The sequence below is a fragment of the Cryptomeria japonica genome, chromosome 7, assembly GCF_030272615.1.
Source record: "Cryptomeria japonica chromosome 7, Sugi_1.0, whole genome shotgun sequence".
In the NCBI taxonomy this organism is placed as follows: Eukaryota; Viridiplantae; Streptophyta; class Pinopsida; order Cupressales; family Cupressaceae; genus Cryptomeria; species Cryptomeria japonica.
Window position 1 is genome coordinate 856,895,484 of NC_081411.1, and position 26,139 is coordinate 856,921,622.

At 36.2% G+C, this 26,139-nt stretch overlaps 1 protein-coding gene across 1 annotated transcript in view; it reads left to right on the top strand.

Annotated features, from left to right (window-relative positions):
- Positions 1-26,139, top strand: part of LOC131047038 (AMP deaminase) — a 103,288-nt gene that overhangs the window by 41,172 nt on the left and 35,977 nt on the right. Inside the window, exons 4-9 of the mRNA XM_057980831.2 lie at positions 18,617-18,795; positions 18,991-19,042; positions 19,258-19,385; positions 19,566-19,745; positions 19,896-19,963; positions 20,074-20,216. Of these exons, the coding sequence (XP_057836814.2) occupies positions 18,617-18,795; positions 18,991-19,042; positions 19,258-19,385; positions 19,566-19,745; positions 19,896-19,963; positions 20,074-20,216 (750 nt within the window). The remainder of the gene's footprint in view (positions 1-18,616; positions 18,796-18,990; positions 19,043-19,257; positions 19,386-19,565; positions 19,746-19,895; positions 19,964-20,073; positions 20,217-26,139) is intronic.

Genomic DNA, 26,139 nt, shown 5'->3' on the forward strand with positions numbered 1-26,139 from the left:
CTCATTTGCAATGGGGCGTTGTGTGAAAAAGGTCACAACACTAGGTAAGGAACAATTTAAGGTGTCTACATTTTGCCTCTCTTTGAGATGATGTTGGGAAGTAACATTATTTCAAAGAAGATTAAAATATAGTGGGCAAGAAAGGGATAATGACTAAAAGCAGGATGCCCTAGTCACAAGAAGGACGAGGAAGGATGGCAAGTTAGTAGGATGATGCCCTCTCGAGAGGACAAGTGGATTAGGAGTACATAGGTCTACTCTTGAAAGGAAATGTGAGGGATAAGGCTAGAAGATGAGGAAATGGAAGATGGTGAAAGGAGAGATGAAGAGGATGCGGATAAGGATGACCATTATGTTGCAATGATATAAAAACCCAAATTTGATATAGCAAAGAAATTATGCACCAAGGTATAATGGTCTAGGGTGACAAGGCAACTTTTGTGTCGACTTGACACTCAAACAAAAGGGTTGTCCTTGTTCATACTGGAGACCACAAAACCTTCTCGACATATGTGAGGAAAATAGACTTAGAGCATAATGGTCAAGGTGCACAAAAGGTATGAAGAACCTAGTATGCAAAGGATGAATGATATGCTAAAAGCTATTCCAACACACACAAGGTAAGTAGCTACATAGAAGTATTGCAAGAACGTCCTACAAACACAACAAACAAGATAAAGATGATGCCCCATTATACACTAGTCGAAACACACCAAGATATGAAAAGATCGAGGTGGCCTCAAGTAGGTGCAGTCATGGATCAAAAAGATAAAGCAAAAGATGAATCAAAACAATAAAAGTCACTGACAAAACATGTCTAAGTAGTCAACATATCTCTTGCCAAACATAGGATGAGGGCTTACTATTGGTTGGATAGTCCCAAAGCAAGGTTGATTGTATAAGGATGTTGATTGGCTTGCGAAGGTTAGTCAATCCCTAGGCAAGGTTGGAAAGTTGTTTGGATAACCAAGAGGTTGGCAAAGGACACGATGACCATTTAATGTTTGACTAGGTAGGCTAAGGTTTGATTTCATGAAGGTACAATGTTTGTGTGCCATATATGTGTTTTGTTTAATGTCGAGTTTGAGGAGCCCACAAGTTTATTATGGATGGAATGGAAAGGTTTTTGTGTGTAGTGTTGTGTTTGTTTATTATGGAATGATGTGAAAGGATGGTAGCAATTGCATGAGACTTAGTTAGAGGTTGAAGATCAATGCGTTTAAGGCTAAGGAAAGACAAGGCCTTATTGTTAACACAACTTAGGTGTAGCTTCCATATCCAACACAAGGGGTGGAATCTGGATGAGGAAAATGGGGTTACATGTGGGGTGGGTGGAGTAGATTAATGGGTGGGTAGGGGAGTGTTGGTGTTTTTTTTATGCCTGCGCAACTCAGAATAAAATACCTAGAGATATCCTATTCCCTCTTGATCAAAATCTTCTATGTGCTAAACAGATGGATTGTGTGATCATAAAGACGACTTCAAGGTTCCAGATTCAATGCGGATAGTCTTAGTTGGTTCGTTGCGATATGCTAGTAATCTCAAGGGGGAGTTACACAATTTTTTGAGGAGTGAATCAATCAAAGGATTCTGCTAATTGCTGACGCTTGTAACTTTCTTCCCTTTTGGAATGATTTTGCAATAAGCTCTTTTCGATCCTACTTCTACTATGATTTGGAAAAAAAAGGCAAAAGGATGAGGGTTTAGAAGGATAGTTTTAATCGTAATCTAATCCTATGAACTCCGAAGGTGGAAATTGCAAACGTGGAATCCAAAACCAATCCTTGCTTCGCCAAATTCAACAACTACACAAGAATGGTGCAATCTTCTAAAGAAATCAAAAGATTTTCATATCACTCATATTCACCAACATGTTGAACAATGAATATGGCGATAGAAGTTAAGTTTATGTTCCTAGTTCAGGCTAACTTTGCATGATAACTGAAAATCATACGATTATCAAAAGTATGAACCCATTATTCCACATTGAGCAATTCTATCAAATCCTTCATTCAATCTAACAACTTGGAAATGAAATCTATTCTATGGAGAGCCAAGCAACCTTGCTAACTTGGAAAACTAGACAAGTATACACCAATAATTGAACAATGAATATGTCTTAGCACTTAAGAAGTATCACTACAACAATTTCTCAAAAATCTCTCCTTTTACATATGAGAGGAGGGTTTATATATGCACCCCATTACAAAGCAACGAGCTGGATTGATTTAGGATCAATGGCCAAGATTAATATATAAAACCCTAATTAGGGTTGCTTGCAAAAAAACTCCTTTTAGCCAATGAGAAAATTACAACACTCTGGATAACCAATGAGAAAATAGGAGCCACTTGTTGAGTCTGGGTCATTGCACTTGGACACGTTTGACTTGGAGCCCTTGGATTGGCTGATTGATGACTGGGATGCCACCTAAGTTTGCCTTGTAAATTTGATTCTCCATCATGAAGAGGTGTTGATGCCTTACTCTTGGATTTCTGAAGGAAATTCAAGATAATTAGAACATTCTCTTCATTCTCATTGCGTCTTGAACTTAATCACTCGTTGGTGTGGAATCTTTTGATTTTTGATTTCCAAAAGAAATCTAAGGTAGATGTAGAGCCTTTCATCCTTGGATGACTTGATCTTTTGAATGTCTTGATGAAGTGTAAGTTTTTTTTCTTTGTTCCTTTCATCCTTGGATTCCACCTTGAAGTGTGAATGTTGTCCTATGATCATCTTTCCAACTGATTCCTTTTCTTCATCTTCATCTTTCTGGAAATCTCTTCCCGAGCTGATATCAAGTGCCTGAAAATAGATAGATTAGAAGAAATAAGCTTAATGTCATCTTGACAATTTTCGAAAATAACTCTGATTTTCTGATTGAATTGTTGAAATTAGACCTAAAATCAGACTCAGTAAAGTCTAAAAAATGAAAATCAGAGTTAGAAAAACTTGGAAATTATGGAATTAATGTTGAATTATGAATTTAGAAATAAAAATCAGGCTTAGGATCATTCTGGAAATTGTAATCAGACTCGGAAAAACTGTTAAAATTATGAAATTGTGTCTGATTTTGAACTTTAGGAATGAGAATCAGACTTTGAAAAGATTCTCGAAATCGAAATCAGACTCAGAAAAACTCTTGAAACTATGGAATTCAGTCTGATTTTGAACTTTAGGTATGAAAATCAGACTTTGTAAAGATTCTGGAAATCAAAATCAGACTCAGAAAAACTCTTGAACTGTAAGCTTAAGAAAACATAAAAAAGCAACCCTGTTCTTCTGATGAAACTTGAAAATTTGATGAGGAAAACCTAAGCACAGGTCTGATTATCAGAATTTCAGAATAAGGGAAAGAATTTTGAGGCTCAAAATCTGAGAGTTTTGTCATGAAAGTGCTTCAGACCTGCAAGAGATGAAGAAAAGTCTTAGGAAAAGCTGCCAATCAGTCTTTAAATGCCTTGAATTCTCCTTCAGAGCCTGCAATTACACTTCTAATCTTGCCTAAAAATTTGAAAAGATGCCTCGGAAAGTCCGAACTTCACAAGGATGAGAGAAAAGTGTGAATAGTGAATGGCCAAGGCTGTCTTCTTATAGAAAATATGAACTACTCCTTGCACTGTTTTTTTGTTTTAATGAATTTTCAAATTGCAATGCCTTGAAATTCAACTTTCCTTGTTTTTTTTTTTTTTGGTTTTAAAACTTCCTTATAGAAACCTTCTTTCTTAGGCAAATTTGGCTTTATTTCCTTTTCAATTTAGCCAAGTTCAAACTCGTTCCTTTCATGAGTTGGGCGGATTTCTCCTTGTACTCAACTTTTTTTTTTGAAATTATGCCTAGGCGGACTTTGATGCTAGCCAAGTAACTTTTGACCATGGCATGGGCGGACTTTGCAAGTGTGCAAGGAAGATTCACCATGAGGTAGGGTGGACTTGAGGTTTGATTAGGAAATTTTTTATACTTAACCAAAATTTTCAACCTTTCCTCTTCCAAGCACCTATAATTAATCACCTTTATTATCCCTTCTGGGGCGGACTTCAACATGGATGAGGAAGTTTTCCACTTGGCTTGGGTGGACTTTGCAAGTGTGCAAGGAAGATTCATCGTGAGGTAGGGCAAACTTGAGGTTGGATTAGGAATTTTTTATACTTAACCAAAATTTTCAACCTTTCCTCTTCCGAGCACCTATACTTAATCACCTTTATTACCCCTTCTTGGGCGGACTTCAACATGGATGAGGAAGTTTTCCAACTTGCCTTGGGCGGACTTTGCAAGTGTGTAAGGAAGATTCACCATGAGGTAGGGTGAATTGAGGTTGGATTAGGAATTTTTGATACTTAACCAAAATTATAAAACCAAAATTTTTAACTTTTCCTCATCCAAGCACCTATACTTAATCACCTTTATTACCCCTTCTTGGATGGACTTCAACATGGATGAGGAAGTTTTCCACTTGCCTTGGGCAGTCTCTGCCAAGGAAGTTTTCCATGGAAACTTGGATTTCTTCTTTAGAAACAAGGAATTTTTTTTTTCAAGGAAACAAGGATTTTTTCCAGGAAACAAGTTAGGACTTTTTCCAAGGAATTTAAGATTTTTTCCAAGGAAACAAGGAGTTTTTATTTTTGAAATTATCCTCTCGATTCGAAAGTTATTTCATACTTGGTGCATTTTGGATAAATTCTTCTAACTTGACAGTTTTCCTAAACTTGAAACAATCCAAGACCTCAAAAAAGCAAAAAAGCAACTTTCTATTTTTAGAAAAAAAGCAAGCTGAAAAAGTGGGTTCCTGAATTGGCCCCAAAATGCCAAAAACAAAACTTACTAAATTTAGAAATAACAATTTTTTTTTTTTTTTTTTGATAAAAACAAGTTGTTAGAATTGACCCCGAGAAGTTGCTATTTTACTCCTTTGTCCCATCTAAGACCATCCATAGCATTAAAGCATTCTTTCAACCGTTCCTTCACTTTTTATCGCTGATGACTCCAAATTTCATAAAACTTGACTCATTTTTGAGACTAGAGACCCGAGACAAACCCTAAACTAAAAGAAAAACAAAAAGAGGGGGTACCCATTTGCATTGGGGTGATGTGTGATTACATCACAACATCTAGTGCCACCTTGAATAAATGTTCTTGAACATTCCAAAGATAAAACCCATTTCGAGCCCGAAATCTCGGATTAATTCTAACTAACTTACCTACTGGCTAAGAAGGGTACTCAAAAAGGAAGAGGAATCCTAAACTATAACAAGACACTTCACTCTCCAATCACAAGTGTGTGCAATATGCGTTTATTTCTGTCTCATGAGAACAAACTGACTCTTTGGTTCCATTGTGACAAGTTGCACAGTTTTGTCTTAACTCCAAAAGCATCCTTGGATAGAGCCTCGCTGCTAGCGAGCTTCCATAGCCCCGGTGAGGTTATCGCTGTAATGTCATGGAGATTGCTCTACTTCCGGCAAATTTTATTTTTTCCCTTTTTTCTTTATACTTGTAGAGATTTCTGCACACCCAAAGCCAAGTATTTTGATATTTCATTTCAATTTTCTCTTCTTTGATTTTCTTTCACATATTTCTTCTCTTTTCACATATTTCCACACTTTGGCTTGTAAGCAATGAAACTCACATGGGCTTGAGAATTACAATGATGCTGAAGTAAGACTTTATTTTTCTATTTAGCCACGACTTCACCTAGGAAACCACAACGACTTAGAGAATTTGATTGTTTGTAAGATATAATGACCATAAAATTCAATGTCAAGACACAATAGATGATTCCCTTTTTAGTCAAGTACTGATCTTAAATTTGAGATAATTTAGAAATAATTAATCTAGGACTCGTAGGTTCTTCATAAATATTTATCAAAGGAATATCCCAGAGATAACTTAGAAGGGTGCACCAGAGTGAGCAGAAACATCACTTTCTCACAACTGGGAATCCCTTTATTCAAAACCAAACTAAGGAACTAAACCTAAAGCAAAACTACACTAAAGCAAACCAAACAAAAGAAAACCAAACTAACTACTTGAGCCACTTAAGAATCACGAGTCAATTGACAAAAGGCAAATTAACAACCGGGCTCGACAAAACCACTAAACTAAAACACACAAAAAGAAAGCCTACTCTAAAACTAAACTATGTACAAGACATATAAGACGAACATGACTCAAAAGTGTTAAATATATACACGATCTAACATGATTTCTCAAACTGCGTAGGAGTAACAAGGCATTGATTACAGTTCGAATTCTTGCAAACATGCCCTTAAATTTAGAGAGACAATCTCTCACTTTGCAACTCTCATATTCAATCAAGACCTCATGCAAGATTATCAATTGGGGCAATTCATCTGGACCATGATCAATTAAAATGCAAGTTGTTCTTCCTAAAGATCCATAATCAAATTTGTAGTAACTTTCAAAATTAGAAGTAAGGAAAAAGACAACCTGGGGATCTCCATGCTCAAGTGGACATTGTTTACCGTTCACCGTTGTGTTGTGGGAAGAGAGGTTGTCAACCGCTTCAGGAGGTCTCCACTGGTGGTGTATCAAGCCACTTGCATCTATAACATGCAAATTTTCACTTACTGGTTCTTCTTCAATTCTTGGAAATGGGAGATCAAGGTCTAAGATTTGGCATGTAGTTTCCATGCGAGAGGAGAGCATACACAAGTAGATCTTGGGGATGAAAAGACACTTGTCTATTTTAAGTCCAAATCCAAATGTGAGGTTGATTTTAATCCCAATTCACAAATGTGAGGAAAACACATCAAATAAATTTTCTAAAGAAAATATGGATAGAAACAATGGGTTCTTTATGATTTTCTGATAGATTTTAAAAAAAAATTCTTTGAAAAATGATTTAATATGACAACATTATGTACATTTGAAATTTAGAAGAAAGTCCGAGTTTAAATGCATGCACCTAACTTTTGAAGCATAATCTATAAATTTCGTTAACACCATAGCGTAGGGCTCTATGTTAGCTTTTTGACTACTTTTGAATTTTAAAATCCAAGTTATGCTCATTTTCGTAGAACAACTCCTTTATGAGTTTGCATAGAGAAGGTGGGGCTAAGCTTAAGCCCCTTGGCACCCAAATTTTGGCCTCATGCAACCATGACCGGACTGGAGGGTGTTGGGTGCTTATTCAGCTTTGCCCTTGGTCCTCCATATGACCAGTCTTGGTACTATACAAAAACTAAAAAATGGATTAAAATTAATAATAAAAATAAGTAATAGAAATAAAGATTTTAAAATTAAATCTCATCTTTAAAATTAAAAGGGCATGGTCTTTCTTAATGGTTCTTATGAAGACTTATTGTTGACTTAAATGAGAGCACATTATATGTGGAAAGGCTCGCACTATATATTGTGTATATAGCGCAGTGATATACACACAACTTTGCCGTCGATTTAATATTGATAAAAAGTTCATGCAATTAATATATACACAATTTGCACCAGTAAATATATGCCAAAATGAAACAAACATACACAACAAAATGAATATATGCGTTATTTATTTTTTCAGAGAAAACCTAGCCATGTGTATTAAATCTGCAAGCAAAAGAATGCTATGTTACCCCAAGTTTCCGGGACGGGGACGGCAGGGGACGGGGGTACGCGTTTCCGGGACGGTGATTTTTTTTGTCAATTTTGGGGACGGCTAGGGGAGGGCTATATAAAAGTAGGGAAAATTAAAATAAATAGGGAAATTTAAAATATTCATATGAAAACATGGATAAAACATGCACATATCCATTATAGAACCTTAACATATAAGAACTAATAGAGTTCTTATGGCAAATCTGTGTTAAATTGAGAGTCAAAGTCAAATTGCTTATAGAATTCATTGTCAAAATTCATTGTCTATATGCAGAATTTATGGGGACGTCCTCTAGGAGTCCCCTGTCCCCGGGACGTCCCCAGGACGGGGACGGCTGAAAAAAATACCGGGGACGCGTCCCCGGGTAACATAGAAAGAATGGGTATATGCTTTTGAAAATGGTGATTTATGAATATTTACTTGCAATAAAAGTCTAGATATATGTGTATATGCATGTGGCGGGCAATATAATGTGAATATTTATCTGTAATAATGGCAAATTTTGTGTAAATATACCCATGTAAATGTTGTAAATACCTCCAAAAATGGCAGCAATCCTTGTATATTCTTCAGATCTGCTTATATATGCCTATGAACATGTATATTCTGTGGTTTTCTGTGCATATGTCCTCAAATCTGCAAAGAAAAATTAACAAAAACAAGTGTTTGGAAATTGTAGGACATATGGTGGTACAATTGTACAAAAAAGGCCCAAAAAGTTTTAAAAAATTTGATAGTGAGCAAAATATGGCAAATTATATGTCAAAAGTTGTCTCTCAGCCCTCTTGAGCACAACCGTGGCATTATTTTTGTGATTCAAGGTTTCTATAAAAAAATGACCTCCAAGACTATCTTAGAAAGGCTTTTAATCTGCAAGATCAAACTCACCAACAACTCACAAGAGCAAGCGTTAAATGGATCGATTCACTAGGTGTGCCAAAATGTATTGCATGGAAATGACTTAAATGAAATATTCATAAAATATAACTTAAATCAAATCAAATACATGCAAACCTCAAAAAGGTCAAATGAAGTATTGATGTAGATAGATGAATGTGGTTGCTCAAGATTTTTGCAACGTGATGATATGATCTAGATGAGTAGATGATAAAATGCACATAATAATAGCACCAGATTGGATCCTCTAAATGGGATGAGAGGCCTCACTAAATAGAATTCTCAATAAGAGAACCAAGGGCTGGGATTAAGAGGTTTAATGAATGGCTAAGATTAAAGGAGAATTAGGGATTTGGATAAAAGTTGCAGTCTTGTGACAAGTGTCACATGAGGGATAGGATTTAGGGTTTGAGATAAGGTTATGGCAACAACCTTATGGGAATGGCTAGGATTAAGAGGTTAATTTGAGATGGATGGATAGGATATAATTTTGAGCTGACTTTTGGATAAGTGTCTAGGTTCAATGAATGGGTGACAAGGTTCCAGTTAGACACGTGAAGAGGACCAAGTGGGACACTTGTCACATGACTACAAATTTAGATTATGATCCATGTGAACAAGATGAGAAGCTAGGAATGAATGGACAAGGATAAAGGTACAGTAAATAAATAAATATTTAAGGTATTTGTGAAATTAATTAAATAAATAATAAATATATATTTAATTAAGTGTATGGATGGGGAAGGGATTAATTAAATAAATAATAAATATTTATCTAATTGATAGGCTAAGGTAGGCTAAAATTAGGTGTGGCTAGGTAAGGGTCAATTTTAGGTGTCTATAATGGGTGTGGTGAAACAAATTTGTGAATGAATAAACGTAACTATCCATATTCCTATTTTGGATCTCATGCATAAAATGATTTTGGACTTTGTCATTTGGAATACATAGAAAGTGTAACATTAGAGTATTTAAAGACACCAACATATATAAAACCTTCACTCATGCAATACGGAATCAAATCCGCACCACAACTTTGACCCGCATAGAATAATCAAAGTTTTGTTGTCTACTTTTTAAATATGAATGACTTTGGAAGGGCACGCAGTTGGAATATCCTGTTCCATTAGAAGTCCCCTAGTTTTGTTATTGGTGTTTCAATCAAACGGTCTCCATTGGAATGAATATGGTACAAATTAAATTTTCATATAGATGCAAAATACATATGTGGACTTGGAAAAATACTAGGATTCATGATGAACATCAAAGGCTTTCATAAAGTATCTTATTAAGGATACACTAATACCCACATAGTACGCTTTACAATACTAGGCTCATATATGTGACTTTCCATAATGCTATGCTGCAACTGAAAATATTGCACACAATATTATTCCATTATTCTATCTCTTATATCATTCAATACACATTAGACACTAAATTCCTATATTATAGGAACCACCCGCTACTTATATGATGAGTTGTTCTAACAACTCAAATACAATCCCAACCAATTCTTCTCACTTGTAGAAAAGCTACATGGGTTGTTGCTACAACTCACTTCATCTCGTACACTCTAACTTAACATACATTATTATTCTAACACATGTGAACGCTAACATGAATTCTTAACAATATGCCCAATAAAGTTGTTGACATACTTGCAAAAGAGACAACCCAAAGGTACTCAATAAGGAACACCATCTATTGTTATTGTTGCAATGTGCCTTTCTAATATTTTTATAATATCTAACGTTTTTTTATGTTTTCTTTCTATGCAATAATAGGACATAAACAAAAATTTCGAAGAACAGCAATGCAAGATCACTATTTAATAAATAAATCCTTATGCATATCAAATTTAATCATTAATGCAGCAATCTAGCACTTATAAAATACTTATATGAACAACAATATTCAATTGATCTCTTATGCGGTTAGTATTCAAAAAACAAAAAATAATATGGGTAATAACAGAATTCCCAATTCACTAATATACTTAAATGATGTTGAAATAGAGGATGGACTGCTAAAAAACAACAACGTACATGCAATTATGGTCATTTCTAGACCCACACTTCCATTATACACCACTTAATTAGCACATAAACACCTTGAAGATGAAAGTGGAAAATGAATTAGAAGTGAGAGAGAAAGTTTAAATAAAGAGAAAAGTAGTAATATAGTTAATTAGGATTAGAAGAGAATAACAGAATCCCAAAGGATGTGACCCTGCACATTAAGAGACGTGATAAGGATATGAGCTCCTAACCAAATGCCATCTTCCATGCCATTTACATCGAAGAAGACAAAGAAGAGGACATTCGTATATAGTTGAGAAGATAGGGGAAAAGAGAAGAGAGGGACATAAAACATGGCAATAAATAACAGTGCGTGTATTGAAACCAATGACGAGATAAAGTGAAGAATACTAATGATAAAAACAAAATCTTTGTATGGTGTAACTGTAAGGACTACCAAATATTTTGAAATTGGTGATTTTTAGAAGTATTTGGAAAGGATGAAGAACTATCTGTTGTGCATATCGCACACCCATCCCCGTCTCTGTGACAAGGGATCCCCGTTGTGTTTGCCTGGTGTGAAGGAGGGAGAGATAGAGTCAGTGTTTGAATCGTCGGTGAAACCCAGTGAAATGTCAAATGAGAATCGTGATTGTTGTATTCTGCCCTACGTCTCACCTAGCAAAGCCAAAAAACTTAAAACTCGTCGGGCTTGCAAACTCGGCTTGTAAGCCGAAAACGACTAACAGTGTACAATCGCACAATATCAGCATTTGGCCCGAAAAAGATTAAGGAATTCCAACCGATATCTCGCAAAAGACCTCAATAGCCTGAAATTCATAAACAAAGGAAACTGAATAGGGCACCTAAGTCGTGAAAATCGGCTTTCAAACCGAGAGGAGAGAGGCAACTTTAGTTTTCAAAAGATTGGCTTCTCAAGACGAAAATCACTTAAGTGCGTGAAAGTAGCTTCTGTTGACGGGAATAATCATTATGTTATGTTGTTATATTATGTTTATGTTGTCGTCGGTAATAATGAGTTACGACGGTCAGTTAGTTGGCCAACGGGTAGGTAGTTGGAGTCGCGACGGTTGTGTCGCACCCCTTCGGGTATTATATATTGTGTACCTTTTCTTAGAAAGGATCATGTTAGTCGTGTCAGATATAATGTTATAAGCACTTGATGTACATGGACTGTTGAATTAATATAGAGACTGGTTATTTAATGTATTTCCATTATGTTCTGTGCATTTACTTTCTGCATTTAACTGTTTACCCGAGAGGGCAAACAGCTTCCAGGCCGAAATGCAAGCTCACATCTCACAAATCTCCTCCATAGGCTGAAGTTGGCTTTCAAAGTTCCTACTTAGGCCGAAAACTTAGGGAAGTTTCAAAATCGCGAAGTCTTGCAAAAGGGGCTAAAAAGCTGAAAATGAAATAACGGTTGAAAGTCGCGCAAATGATACCTATAGGCCGAAAATGATTTAAGTGTGCTAAATCAGCTTCTTGGCCGAAAATTTCAAATTTGCAAATCATGCATTTCTTTTGTGCAAGCCGAAAAACTCAACAAGGCTCTCAAAACCACTCAACAAGCTGAAATGTGAAGAAAAGTTTCAAAATCGGCTTAGAGGCCGAAATGTCAAAAGCGATGAAGTTTGCAAACACCTCTTCCAGGCCGAAATTGGAGGAAAAGAACAATTTCGCGAGATGGTCATTAGGCCCGAAAATGTTTTAATTTAAAAATCACGCAGAAGGGCTCCCAAAAATCATTAGGGCGAGGGCAAAGTCAAAATAAAAATCGGGCTAAATCTCCGAGCAAAACCCCGACGAAAGCGAAATCTCGCATTTTGCCTGAACAAGCCAAAAATCACAAAGTGAGAATCGCGATTTTGGTTCTTGAGCCGAAAATGAAGAAATAAAATCGCGCGTTTCTGGGAAAATATCGGCTTGGTAGGCCAAAATACCAAGTAGATTCACGCAAAAGAAGGCAAGGGGCCGAAAATAGGAGAAGGCTCAAGTCGCACGATTTAACTTAGGAGGTTCGAAATAGAAAATCATTCAAAATCGTGCAAAAGGCTTCTTTTAGCTGAAGTTCACCCAAGTCTCGAAAATGAATTAAAAGGTTCATGATCACGCAAAATCGCGAATAATCCTTCATTTGCCCCAAAATATCAATGGGTTGATATAAATCCAATTGGCAAACTTTCAATTCGTGGGAACTAGAAATTACAGACATCCTAACTTCAAATTCAGCTAAGGATCTAATGAAGGCATTTGAAATTCGCTCAGAGGAAGCACAACATCTCTCAACTTGCCTAAAGGTCCCGAAATCTGAAAGATGAAGCGAAAACATTTAAAAGATACATCTCACAAAGAGCTTCTCGAGCCTGAACTCTACCGAGACGAAGCTAGACGTTAAAATTTAATGTTTGTTAAATTAATTTAATTAATTTTTCAAATTGATTGATTAAAGGTGAAATTGATTGTTCGCAGGAAAACGACATCATGAGGAGCTAAATTGACGATCAAAGCCAGGCACTGAAGGCTGGAGAAGAAGATGCAGGAACACGCTGCAGGACATCGAGATCGAAACTGAGCATTGGGAAGCATGCCGTTGGACGACAATTTGAAGTCCACCACCGAGACCAAAGACAAAGAACATAGAATGCTACCCGAATTATGCATTCTCGAGAAATGCATAGCTGGATTGAATTCCTTAAATTCAGTTTGGAAAACTGAAATTGTTTCAATGTAAAACTGCTTGTGGGCCCCACTTAAGATATTTTGAAACAAAGGGGAAACAAGTCAGTTGTGGACAACTATTCCCAACCACCAAGAGGACCGAATTAATGCCAAATAGTTGTAGGTAGTTGGAATTGTGGTTGAAGGGATAACTAAGAATTAAGTGGACGTGGGTTAAAGCTGCTAGCTTCTGGAAGGCAGGTTGCGACCCTTGGATGCAGTCAATCCTGACCACCGGTTCGGCATGTAAAATCTATTAAAGGCAGAGGCCTTTCTTTTGTAAAGGGTTAGAGAGTTTTGTTGTTAGATTTTAGAAGTTAGAATAGGTTAGATTTTAGGAATAGCATACAGATGCTGCAAAAATTGTTGTAATAGGCAACTGAAATTAATATGTAGACATTGATTCGTTGTTTATCATCTTGTTTTCATTTTGTTTGCATGGTTTCTTTCAGCTAGTTAATTTTAGAGTGCAGGGATTTTAATGGTAAAGTGTAGAGGGGTATTTGATGCATTTTTGGTTCATACCATTGGGGTTCTGCTGATTGTAGGTCACCGTGCATGGTTGGTCTGAACCCAAACTGTGCTTAGTTCAATTGCAGGTGTTTGTCTTAGGCTGTGCCAGAATTGGGTGCCTAAAATGTGTCTCCGGTCTGAAAATCCTTCGTCCCTTGGAGCTTGCACCGTTCTTGTCTAGTTATGAGGGTGTCTCTGGCGAAACAAAAACTGATTTATCGAAATCTGTCCACCCGCTGCATCAACTGTTATCATCCTTGTCCTTAGGTCTCCTAAACCCTTCCCTTTTGATTTTATTTCTCAGTCCGAAAATCGCAGCTGACTAGCTTGTTGCAAAATCGTAAGACCCTTTGTGCTCCCAGCAAATCACATCAATCACTGAGTTGTCCCGCAGTGAAGACCTGGCAATCAAAACCTTGAGGTCGTCCCCATTGATCAATTAAAAATAGCATTAGGGATTTCCTTATCTCAAGAGAGGATAGGATACTTGGCGAGATCATTCTATTTTGCGTTGGCCAGATAGAGTCGTAGTTCCACGATTTTAGCCACGTCAACACTATCCATTGTGTTTAGCCTTGACAAGTAATTGTGGACCCAAGTCTAAGTCAGGCTTGGCAACCCTGTAGCTATAACTTGCTGATTAAGTTGATTTTGACAGATGAGACTCATAAGTCTTGATTCTCTCGAATGTCAGATTTTTCCAAATCTTTGGAGAATAATAAAATAAACTCAAAAATTGCAATTTTTTTATAAAAACATTACGTAAATACACATATTATATATATTTTTTATAATTGTAGTGCTCTTTAAATGAGTTTAAATCAAGAAAATAACTTACTAAGATTTTGCCAGGCTCGAGTCTCAACACTATGGTATAATGACACCACCATTTTTTAATGATAAGATTCAAAGTGCCATAAGGGCATTATCAAATATTGAGCTTAATTGGCCAAGTAAAATACAGAAAACATGTTATTCTTGGGTAAAATACACTACTCTCAAAACAGAATTTACAAGATAATTACATAGATGTCCAAGTCAAAGGAAAAATGCTATATCGAAAATTGAGTCATTATGCCACATTATCTTGTCGCTTGGTTGCATTGACAACCTGTACACTTGAGTATAATGCGTATGCTATAAACCCTATGTTAAATGTTGTTATAAGTGAATCAGTTTGTTATCATTTAAGTCTGGTTCTCTTGTTTCATTTTCTTTTTCTTTTTGTGAGGACTTCTACTTTATCTTATCACATAACTATTTTTCCAGTCAGTAAACAAGCATGTTAATAATTGGAGAGAAAGATACTCTTCGACTGTACAGTATTTGTTATAGTATAATATTTCTCATTATCTGAGAAACCAGTCAACTTTTAATACTGCCGTTGGATCATGGACTCATTGGAATCATTCTGTCACTAGACCATAATCTTTGGATATGATTGTAACGGTTCAGTTTTTTGTTGAGGCTAATCTCCTTAATGTTGGTTTGCAACTTACTGTTATTGGACGTGCAATATGGGAAAATGGCATGTTTGTCTCTAAAAACATGCATATATACATAACTATATATGCATATACATGTACATGTTTAAATGCATGTATGTAGTGTTTTGTGTTAACAAAAGTTTAGTGTTGCCTTCTTTTGTTACCATTAAACAGTCACACTTTTTGATATTGGATCAAGTACAAGAAATAAGCACTTCTCAGAGACACAGATTCTCAAAGAAGATGTAAAATTTAATTGAGAATTGTTTGTCTTCCTGCAATCTACATTTTATGGAAAAGGTGGATTACGAACCCTCTAGGGCTTTTTTTAAGTCACGGTAAGGACAATTTGATATTCTTAGGAGAGAATTAACTGTGCATGTTGGTAGTAGATTGATGCAACTAGAATAGTTGTTGATTCGTTCCTTGATAGTTCAAAAGGGGTATGCCTGCTTTCTTTGATTTTTGTAGGAAGACGATCCCACTGATGCTGTGCACTTAGGAAATTTTCTTGTATTTTGTGAAGTAGTTTGCCGGTTTTTAAAAATATGAGACAACCACTAGATGGTGTTATTTTGTTTGGGGTGGTGGATGATGGTTACGCAATTAGAACTAATGTTGAGGCTCTTGGAAGATGGTACAGTTGGAAATACAAAGTATAACTAGTCATTTTTTAAAGCACATCAGTGAAAGTGTGATCTTAGTGGGGTTTCTTTGAAGATTCATCAATGTAAATGCTCGGTATTTTGTTCCTCTAGCAAGTAATTGATTATTAGACTGTTCCATGATTGTCCATTTTGATGTCTACTATTCCTTTTTGGTTGACTTAGTATTAAATTATCGTATCTTTGAGAAAGATGTGAAAGCTTGCACTCATTTTAAGTATTTTTAACTATGTTAGCCCAAGTTTCCGGGACGGGGACGGCAGGGGACGGGGGTACGCGTTTCCGGGACGGTGATTTTTTTTGCCAATTTTGGGGACGGCTATATAAAAGTAGGGGAAATTAAAATAAATAGGGAAATTTAAAATATTCATATGAAAACATGGATAAAACATGCACATATCCATTATAGAACCTTAACATATAAGAACTAATAGAGTTCTTATGGCAAATTTGTGTTAAATTGAGAGTCAAAGTCAAATTGCTTATAGAATTCATTGTCAAAATTCATTGTCTATATGCAGAATTTATGGGGACGTCCCCTAGGAGTCCCCTGTCCCCGGGACGGGGACGGCTGAAAAAAATACCGGGGACGCGTCCCCGGATAACATAGGTATTTTACAATAGATACGTGAGATTTAGCATTACAAGGCATCAAGCAAGTGATGCATTCTCATTGTATGTGTGCTTGTTAAATAGGCTTACAAGGGGAAACCAAGTTGGCTAGCCATGAAACAAACTAGACAAGCAAAAATAACTTAATCCAAATAAAGTAATGAACAAGTCTCCTTATTTGGGTGCTTAGTTTAAACTACTAACTCCATCTGCAATATATCTAATAGTAACTTCATAATTATACAAAACTGGATTTTGAGGGGTTCTCGGTGAGCAATTGTATTTTGCAATGTTGGAGAGGTTGTTCTCATGAACACACTTTACCATATTTGAAATGGAAGTCCTCTTTTTTCTTTTCTAAAGCTTTTGTTACAAAGCTTAGTTTTCTGTTGAATATCCATGGTGTTTTGGTTTATAAACAATTGTAGAATCATGAATAATGAACTAGACTTACAATGATAAATGCTCCTTTTATTCTTGAAGCAAATGAGATTAGAGCTTTTCTTTCAATACTGTCGTGTTGAGATGTTTTTAATATTTCTCCACATTTCATGAAGTGGTGTCAAATAGGTTTTTCAATTGCATGATAACATTATATGAGTAGCAGAACTAGAAGCACATATAGAGATTTCAATTTTTGTATTTTTTGTTTGAAAGAAACAATATTGGCAATCCATTGTCACAAATCAAGAGGGATAGGTCCAATTCCATAGTTTGTACCATAGTTTTAAGACTCGTGGACTCGCCACGGACTCGCGAGTCCATGGGAGCCACGAGTCGACTTGCCAAGGACTCGTGAGGCGAGTCCATCTGAAAGACTCGCGAGTCTTTCGGATGGAATCGCGCGACCCAGAAAAAAACGTCGTGCAAGCTTTAAAAGTGAGTTTATTTTTATTTTTTTGCCTTCATTTGACATAACTGAGGGAGTGAAATATCTCTTGAAGGGTTGTTTTTCACAGTGTTCCACGGGGACGCGTCCCCCCCCCCCTTTTGGCTGCGTCTCAGAGACTTTTTTGGGGGTTAAGGGGTAACCCAAATTGGACGTGGGCCAATAGAAAAATAACACCCGACGCCCCTTGACCCCAACTTGGGGGCGCTGCCCCCAAACCCCCGTCGAAAAATATAGGGGGAAACTGCGCTGATGGAAGTAGGGAAAATTTAACCTTCGAGTCTGATTAGGCTCCATATAACAACATAATTAGCATTGAAGAAATCTTGGTATTCAGATTTAGTATTTCAAATTTCCTATAGTTTCATTTGAAATGTAATTCTTATACTATTATACTGTCATACATCTTTTCAAAACTAGTTTTTCAAGTACTATATGTATATGTATAACTATATCAGCACCACCCCCCCGCCGCCGTCCCCCCGCTGTCCCCAAACTTAGGCCCTTGGTTCCCCCGTCTCGGAAACCTGTCCCCCTGTCCCCAACGCCAGTGGAACACTGGACTTTTTCATTAGTTTGTAGTCTTCTCTTTAGTTTGTTCATTGTTGTTTTTCACATTTGGAGTTGGACATATCATTATATGTAATTTTGTAAACATTTATAAACTTATGCTGCTATTATACATTTTAGAGTTAAACTATGAGTATGAATGATGAAATTTCAAATATTGCGCATTTGTAGATCGTATGACATGTGTAATGTTTCAATTATGGCTCTTATGTTCTCTAAATGCATTAATTTCTTTATTTTTTTTGTAAAACTACGGTTTTTTTTTGCCGAGTCTTTTGCGAGTCTTTCACGAGTCCGAGTCCGAGTCCAAATTTTTGGTTTGCCAAGTCCGCGGTGAGTCCAAGTTTTAAAACTTTTGGTTTGTACAATAGATTATTAAATATTTGATTGGTTCTGGAGATAGGAAGGAATTAAACTGGCTAATCAGTAATGTAGATGGAATTCAGCTACTTTGGGGAAGAATTATTCACTAAATTCCTAATACTTTCCAAAATCTGTCAGAAATCATGTTGTACCATCTTTTCTGTTTGGTGGATCATGTACAAGTAATATGTTTTTACTTTGTAGTATCTCACTAATTTTATTCGATCTATCTTCTTGAATCAATCTTTAGAACCACCATCCACTGAGGAGGAGGAAGTCTGTTTAATGTTGCAAGACTGTCTACAATTGCGCAACAAGTATGTCTTTCGAGATATGGTTGCTCCATGGGAGAGGGAAGTCGTAACAGATCCTTGCACTCCTAAGCCAAACCCTGATCCCTTTGTTTATGAAACTGAGGAAAAAACAGATGTAAGTATTCCTCTGTCCCTAAATGTTTAATATTTATAAAGTAACAATCAACACGATCTTTGCAAATTATCAGTAAGATATGTGATGCAGCAAACAAATATCTAAAAATTAGCTTGTTTAATGTTCCTTTTTCAACCAAAGTTTCATTCTCTCAATAGTGGGCAATGACTTTCTGTAGTTCTATTCTCCTTGCAGCATTCTTTTCAGATGGTGAATGGTGTAATCCAAGTCTATGCGAGTAAAGATGGTATGAAAAGTTGCTGCTATAATCTTTGTATTTGCAGATTTTACTATTAATTGTTATTGCTATTTTATTTTTGGTTAAAAATAAAGCATCAAATTCCAGAATTTATAAAATTAGATTCGTTGCTTTCAGATTGCTATATTCTGATTATGTTATTAGATATGGAAATACTTTATTTATTTGGTTCATAAGCTGAACTGCATTGAATTTTCGTTCAGAAACGACACCTCTTTTCCCAGTTCCTGATGCTACAACATTTTTCACTGACTTGCATCGCATCCTTAAAATTATAGCTGTGGGAAATGTTCGTACTCTATGCCACCATCGACTCCGTTTGTTAGAACAGGCAAGTTAATATAGATGGAATGACTGTAAAGTCGAACACCTAAAACAGTGCATCTTTTATTTACTTTCAGTATGTAATCAGATAAAAAAATTCATTTGAAGCCAAAGGTTGATAATTTGTATCATTATGTCTCCACTGTATGTTTGAAGATGAACTTCATTTATTTGTCATTTGATGCAGAAATTCAGTCTTCATCTAATGCTTAATGCAGACAGGGAGTTTCTAGCTCAAAAGAGTGCCCCTCATCGTGATTTTTATAATGTCAGAAAAGTTGATACTCATGTTCACCACTCATCATGCATGAATCAGAAACATCTTTTACGGTTTATTAAGTCCAAGCTGAGGAAAGAACCTGATGAGGTAAGTGCACTAAAATATGAAACAATGAATAATTTTTTTGAATAATCTTGATTCAAGAAGTAAGGTGGATTAGAAAACTATTTCACAGTTCCAGTTCTATGTTTTTCTTGTATATTTATTACATGGTTTAAACATTATTGTTTTGTGTAGGTAGTTATCTATCGAGATGGAATATATTTGACATTGAAAGAGGTTTTTGAGAGCCTGGATTTGACTGGGTAATTTTTTTTTAAGAAATTACCAGGGTTTAAATAGCTACAAGAAGTATTCTCTGCTTAGTACTTTCATTTGAAGTTCACTGATATGTTTTTACTTATTTGTGAAACAGTTATGATCTTAATGTTGATCTACTAGATGTACACGCAGACAAGAACACTTTCCATCGGTTTGATAAGTTCAATCTCAAGTACAACCCTTGTGGACAGAGCAGGCTTAGAGAAATATTTTTAAAGCAAGACAATCTTATTCAAGGTAATTTTGCATACAGCAAGATGATAATGGAACAGATTGCATGTATGCTTGCAAGGCGTTTCCTCTATGTATGATATTTATCTTTATGATATAAATTATTTGAATCGGAGGAAGGCTGACTAAAATTTCCTCCATGCTGACCATAAGAGAGCAGGATATTGTTTTTGTGCTGTAATAAGCCCCCCAATTTTTTGAAATTTTTTCGACTAAACTTGAAATACAATGCAATGCCTTTATCACTTTTGGATCACCCAATTCTTGAGATGGGCAAGGTGAGAGCATACGGTGTATACGATCACACCCTCTAACTAATATGCAGCAACTTGAAAGAAAATGCACTAGGCAGAAAGCCAGCCAATCTCACTTTTTGAGTGGAGTGCTATGCAATAACTGAAAATGAAAGAACACTTCAATGCTTAGTCAGCAGAGTGTACAATACAACAAACATGGGCACTTCATGCTAATTCAGCAGAGTGCAATTACACCAGCTATAACAATTCCACTTATTCCGTAGGGTCAGCGAAAACAACTTTTCCACTTATTCAGTGGTGAGAAAATGCAGAATCTCCACTTATTTAGTGGGGCATGGAAAAACAATTCTTCCACTTATTAAGTGGGATAAGCATTACAATACTATCACTTCTTCAGTGGGGTGAACCAATACATCAGAGATCAAGAAAGGAACCATTGGTGGTACTACCATCAAGGGTATTACAAGATATAAATAAACTGCATTACAAATTAACCCAATGCGATAATATATTTCCGCAACAACTGATATAATATTCGGATCATATTTAAATATTGCTGTAAGTACACAGATTAACAAAAATCATTATTAGAATAGGATTAATGTGCTGCTCACCAATAGTAGGTAGAGGACATATTCATTCTCATGCATTTTAGAACAACTCAGCACTGAACTTGCTGATCTTTGTGACTGCTGCAACTCAGTAAATCACTAGAAAAATACATTACAGCAGCAGGATAAGACTCAACAGTCTACACACACATTGCCCAACTCACACCTGACAAGTCCATACTGAACTACCACTTCAAAAACCACTATTTCTGAACCAAACACCATGCTACAGCTATAATGTCGAAATGATACAATTTTTCAGTCAAAACAAGTCCTGGAAATAAATCTAATACAAAAAGTACAAGGTGTATGACACCCCTAAATCATCATAAATTTGCAAAGTGTGTCCTCAAAATGAATTGAAAGCTGATATAACTTCATGGCATCACCAATCAAGGAGAAACAGAAAAAGACTGAAAAAAGGAGACGATTCCCCTACTAAGCACACATGCCTCTCTTCATGACTGGTATGATCCAACTGTAGAATTGTACAGTCCCAAATAGCATAATTTCTTCCCAAAAAGTTGTTCGGACTGTTGGAAAAATAACTCGCAAACCCAATCCAAACAGCAGGTATCAATACTTTGTCAACGTCAAATGCACTAACCTCAAATTGGTATGGATCAGGCAAACTGTACGACCAACATATGAGGTTCAACTAGCACTCAAACACTTCCAAAACTCTTGAATTGGACACTCACAATCACAACATGAGCAATCCAAAATATAAATTTAAAATACATCAAATGTCTCCATTTTGCGCAAACCCAAAACTTCCAACTTGCAGATGCAGCTATGGCCTCTGTTTGAGACCATCCAAACTAGCTAGGGGATTTTACATCCCCAAAACTAGAAATTCCGGAGGTTTTTCTCCTCAAAAAAATTGAAGAATATAGGTTCTCTCAGTATATATGCAAATATCCATTCATGTCTAACCGTTCAAATGATCTCTCATTCTCCTTTTATAACTTTTTTGGAGGGAAATTAACAATAATAAAAATTAATAATTCCTTTTTCCTCCACAATGTTATTTTTCAAAATAAATAATAATCCAATGTATAAAAAGATCCCCTTTCCTAGGTGTCCCATTTGATGCTCAACATATAACACTTTAAAAAAAAAAATTACACTAAGTTGTCTTTTTAATATTTTCACCATTAGACAACTTAGCCAATGATTATTTAATAACTTAATCATTTATCCATGTTGCAAAAAGTATCAAAATGACACAACTATGTAATTCTGACCATACCAATTCTGACCATACCAAATTTGTTGGTGTAGATAGGTGATTCCAAAACAATTCTGACCATACCAAATTTGTTGGAGTAGATAGGTGATTCCAAAACACCCCTATCATCCCCACAAGACCAAATAACTTTCACAAGAGAGGCAAAAATAATTTGCTTCAACAATGCAAGATTGATTGAATATTACAATAGACATGAAAGTGTATATGAGGGCTTTGCCTATAAAGGCAAGGTGAGAGGTAGGATTAGACAAGATGTTGACATGTGTCATAATCCTATGCAATGGGACAACTTAAATGTTGACTTAGGCAACTACATTGACTTTGGTAACTAAAAGTAGTTGTCATGCGATAAGAGAAGATCATGTGACAACTAACTAATCTTCTAGAATGACACCCAGGATTTGAGTAAACTTAAGTCATGTGAATAAGTCTCCTTCTAGAAACTAGTGAAAACACTAGGTACAAGACCTTACTAGGTCCAAAACCTTATTCATACCAAGAACCCCCCTTAAGTGCAACTTAGGTAGCAGATTATTATGCAAAAATGCAAGATTATTATGATGATGGGTCTCGGCTACAAAACCTTTTTAGGTATCCATGTACAATGCAAATGCAATCTCCCATAAAGGGATAAAAGGAGAAAACGCAATGGGACAAAAATCCTTTCCAAAAGAGAAAAAACAAACAAGAAAGGATGATGTATGGATGACTCAATGATATCACCCAAGGACTACATCCATCATGAACATACAATCAATGATCCCCCCATAGGAGGAAAGAGAGAGATTTCATAGCCCCCACACAATTTACAATGTCTTGTAGAAATGGTGAGTGCTTGAAGACAAAACATAGTCCAATGCCTACAAACAACATTTCTCCCCTTGGGAAGAGGATAAACCAAGTACAAATGTAGGAATGCTTCCCATTTTGGATAGGAATTGGTAGGAAGTGGGATCCAAATTTATGAAGATTTCTCTGAATTAATCTCATGTGTCGCCAAGTCCTTGGATGATGAAGATGTCACAAACTAATCGGGTACATGCCCAATCACAATAGAAGGTGATAAACAAGGAACAAGTGGAAATTGATTTTGAACAAGCTCCAAAGACAAATATCAAGTGACAACAGTTGTGCCATGACTGCCATCATATAAGAGAGATAAACCCTAAATTTGGTCTTCCAAATCTGAAGCAATGTTAGACTCCACAAACAATGAAGCAATGTCTATTAAATAGGAATGCCAATGAGGAAGACAACTAGATACTTGTTGCAATCAATCAATAGAAGTTCTCAATGAATCACCAACAAAAGATGAATTTGTGATATCAATTAGAGAAATAGAAGTTGTAGGAGTAGTCTTTGGATCATCAAGACACTCAAGTTTTGCATCATATTCAAACTCCTCTAAGGTATAATCATCAAATGGAAGATTGTTAATGCCATTAATTGGAATGAGGCATTCTGAAGCAGGATCATTTGGGAATGGATGAACATGAGGATCTCCAAAAATCTCCCAAATCTTGGTCCAAACTATGCGTGGGCACCTGACTCGTCTAATCTGTTGGTAGGTTTCTTTGGAGATGCTTCCATTGAAACTACAAAAAATCAATCCTATGATATGATCATTCTATTACTCCAAACAAAATTATTCCATTGTGTCTTTGCCTTAGGAATGAGTCCATAAAGATGGGGCAAAAGATTAAGCCACATACAATGCTTTACAATGCCTTTTTGCGAAGATTCATCATTATCTTTAGTCAAAGGAATTATAGAAGGATGAGTTGAATAACCCATGATTACAACAATGATACACTTCTCAAATGATAAATCAGAGATCAGTTACATAAAATATTGCTGAAATGAGGTGATTAGATCAAGGAAGCACCTCTCGAACTATCAAAATGTCCAAGTAATCGACTAGTATGTAAAAATAGCAAAAATGAATCAAACATATACCCTGGACAAAATCTGGAAAAAGTGCATGGATGGATTGAAAGAGCTCCACAATACCTTTCCAATGCCACAAGAGTTGCGAAATTGGAGATCGTGACAATAAGTTGAGCTCAAGAGCCAAAAATGAAGATAGCTTCAAACACCAAAAATAGTGCTCAAACAACAAAATTTTTGAAAATGGTCTACACCACTCAAAAATTGGCGGAACCAGCTTTTCAGTAATATCTTGTTTGAAATTTTTTGCCTCTGTTTGAGAAAGTTTTTCCAAAATGAGAAAACCCCTCATGGGCACATAGGGGGCCAACTACAACACCTAGGGGCTGAAAGGTGTCATATCACCAATATGACCATGTTGGTGTAGGTTTGAATTTTTTTTAGCCTTGTTGGCAAGTGGGTAGAGAGTTGGGTGGAGGGTTGGTTTTAGAATGCTTAATGGTGGTGGAATGGCAATTAAGCGCTTAGGGCATATGATTTGGGCTAGGCGCTAGCAGCAATAAACCAAACAAATAAAGTGCCACCCATTCAAACACCCCAACATAAATGTTACACACGTAGTCATTGCAAAATAAAAAATGCCCCCACAAGATTTAACCTACGCTTGACAAATTAACACACACCTGACAAACTAGTGCACATGGGTAGAGAAGAGGTACGCCGATCATGGAATTAACCGCTTACCATGCAATGCAGTAAAAGTGCCTATCAAAAAACAATGAGGAGCTCCAACCAAAAGAAAGCGACCGCAACAACAATGAATAAGCCGATCAACAAAACAATAATCACCAAATATAAAAGATGTACTAGTTGACAAATTACAATGCAATGTGGTAACAAAAATGCACTGATCAATGAATGGCAAGCTGACCATCAATGAATGTGCCTGTTGAAAAAATTGATTTTCCAAAAATGCAGACCAATGAGCTTGAAACGCCGATCAATGCAAGCACCAAACAAAATAAATATGCTTGTGTTGTGTGTAGGATAATGATTGCGGACCATGGAGTGATCAAATCCAAGGGTTTATTGGTTGTCATACATAAATGTGCTTTACAATACAAGTATCCCTTGTCTATAGAATGGTACATAAAGTCGTCGATTTGGGGAGTACAGGTCGCCAGACAAAAGTCCACGAGGGCCAACCTTCAACCAATTGAAAGAAACAATTGTTCTAGTGAAACCGACAGGCAAATCACGAATGCGGGCCAATATTAAATAAAATCCAAATAAAGTGTGTTGCATACCATAAATGGGGCGACCAAATCAATTAAACTATCCGATCAAGTGGCTAACAGTAGCCCATTTAAATCATTGAAAGTAGGCCGATAGGGAATGAAAGCAAAGTTCGCCGACCAAACCTATAGAGAAGGGACATGGCCAACAAAATACAATATGGCTAACCAATGTACATAAATATTTGCAGAGAGCCTGCCAATAATGGTAAGCTTGTCTAGCACAAATGGTAGCTGCCACAAAAATATACATGTCGACCATAAAGATGTCGATGATAAAATAATTGTTAGAATAATATTTCTTTACTGTTAATGGTCAATAGTGTCTACAATAGTCAGTAGTTAGAAGTAGGTAACTTATTTAATAGCTACAATATTTTTGTAACTTTTTCCTCAGTTAATGATGAAGATATTTTTACTAGTGAATCTGTTATTCACATGATATCAGAGCTAGGGTAAGGGGAACTAATCGAAAATCTTGTCCTATCTAATATTTTTGAAATTTCTTCCAAACCTGTTTAGGGTTTTTTGTGCCTGGCTCCTGTGTCTGCTACGTGGGTCTGTTCAAGGGCTTTTTTGCCCTACCCGCGTCTGTTTTCTGTCATCCCGCGTTTGTTTGCTGATTTT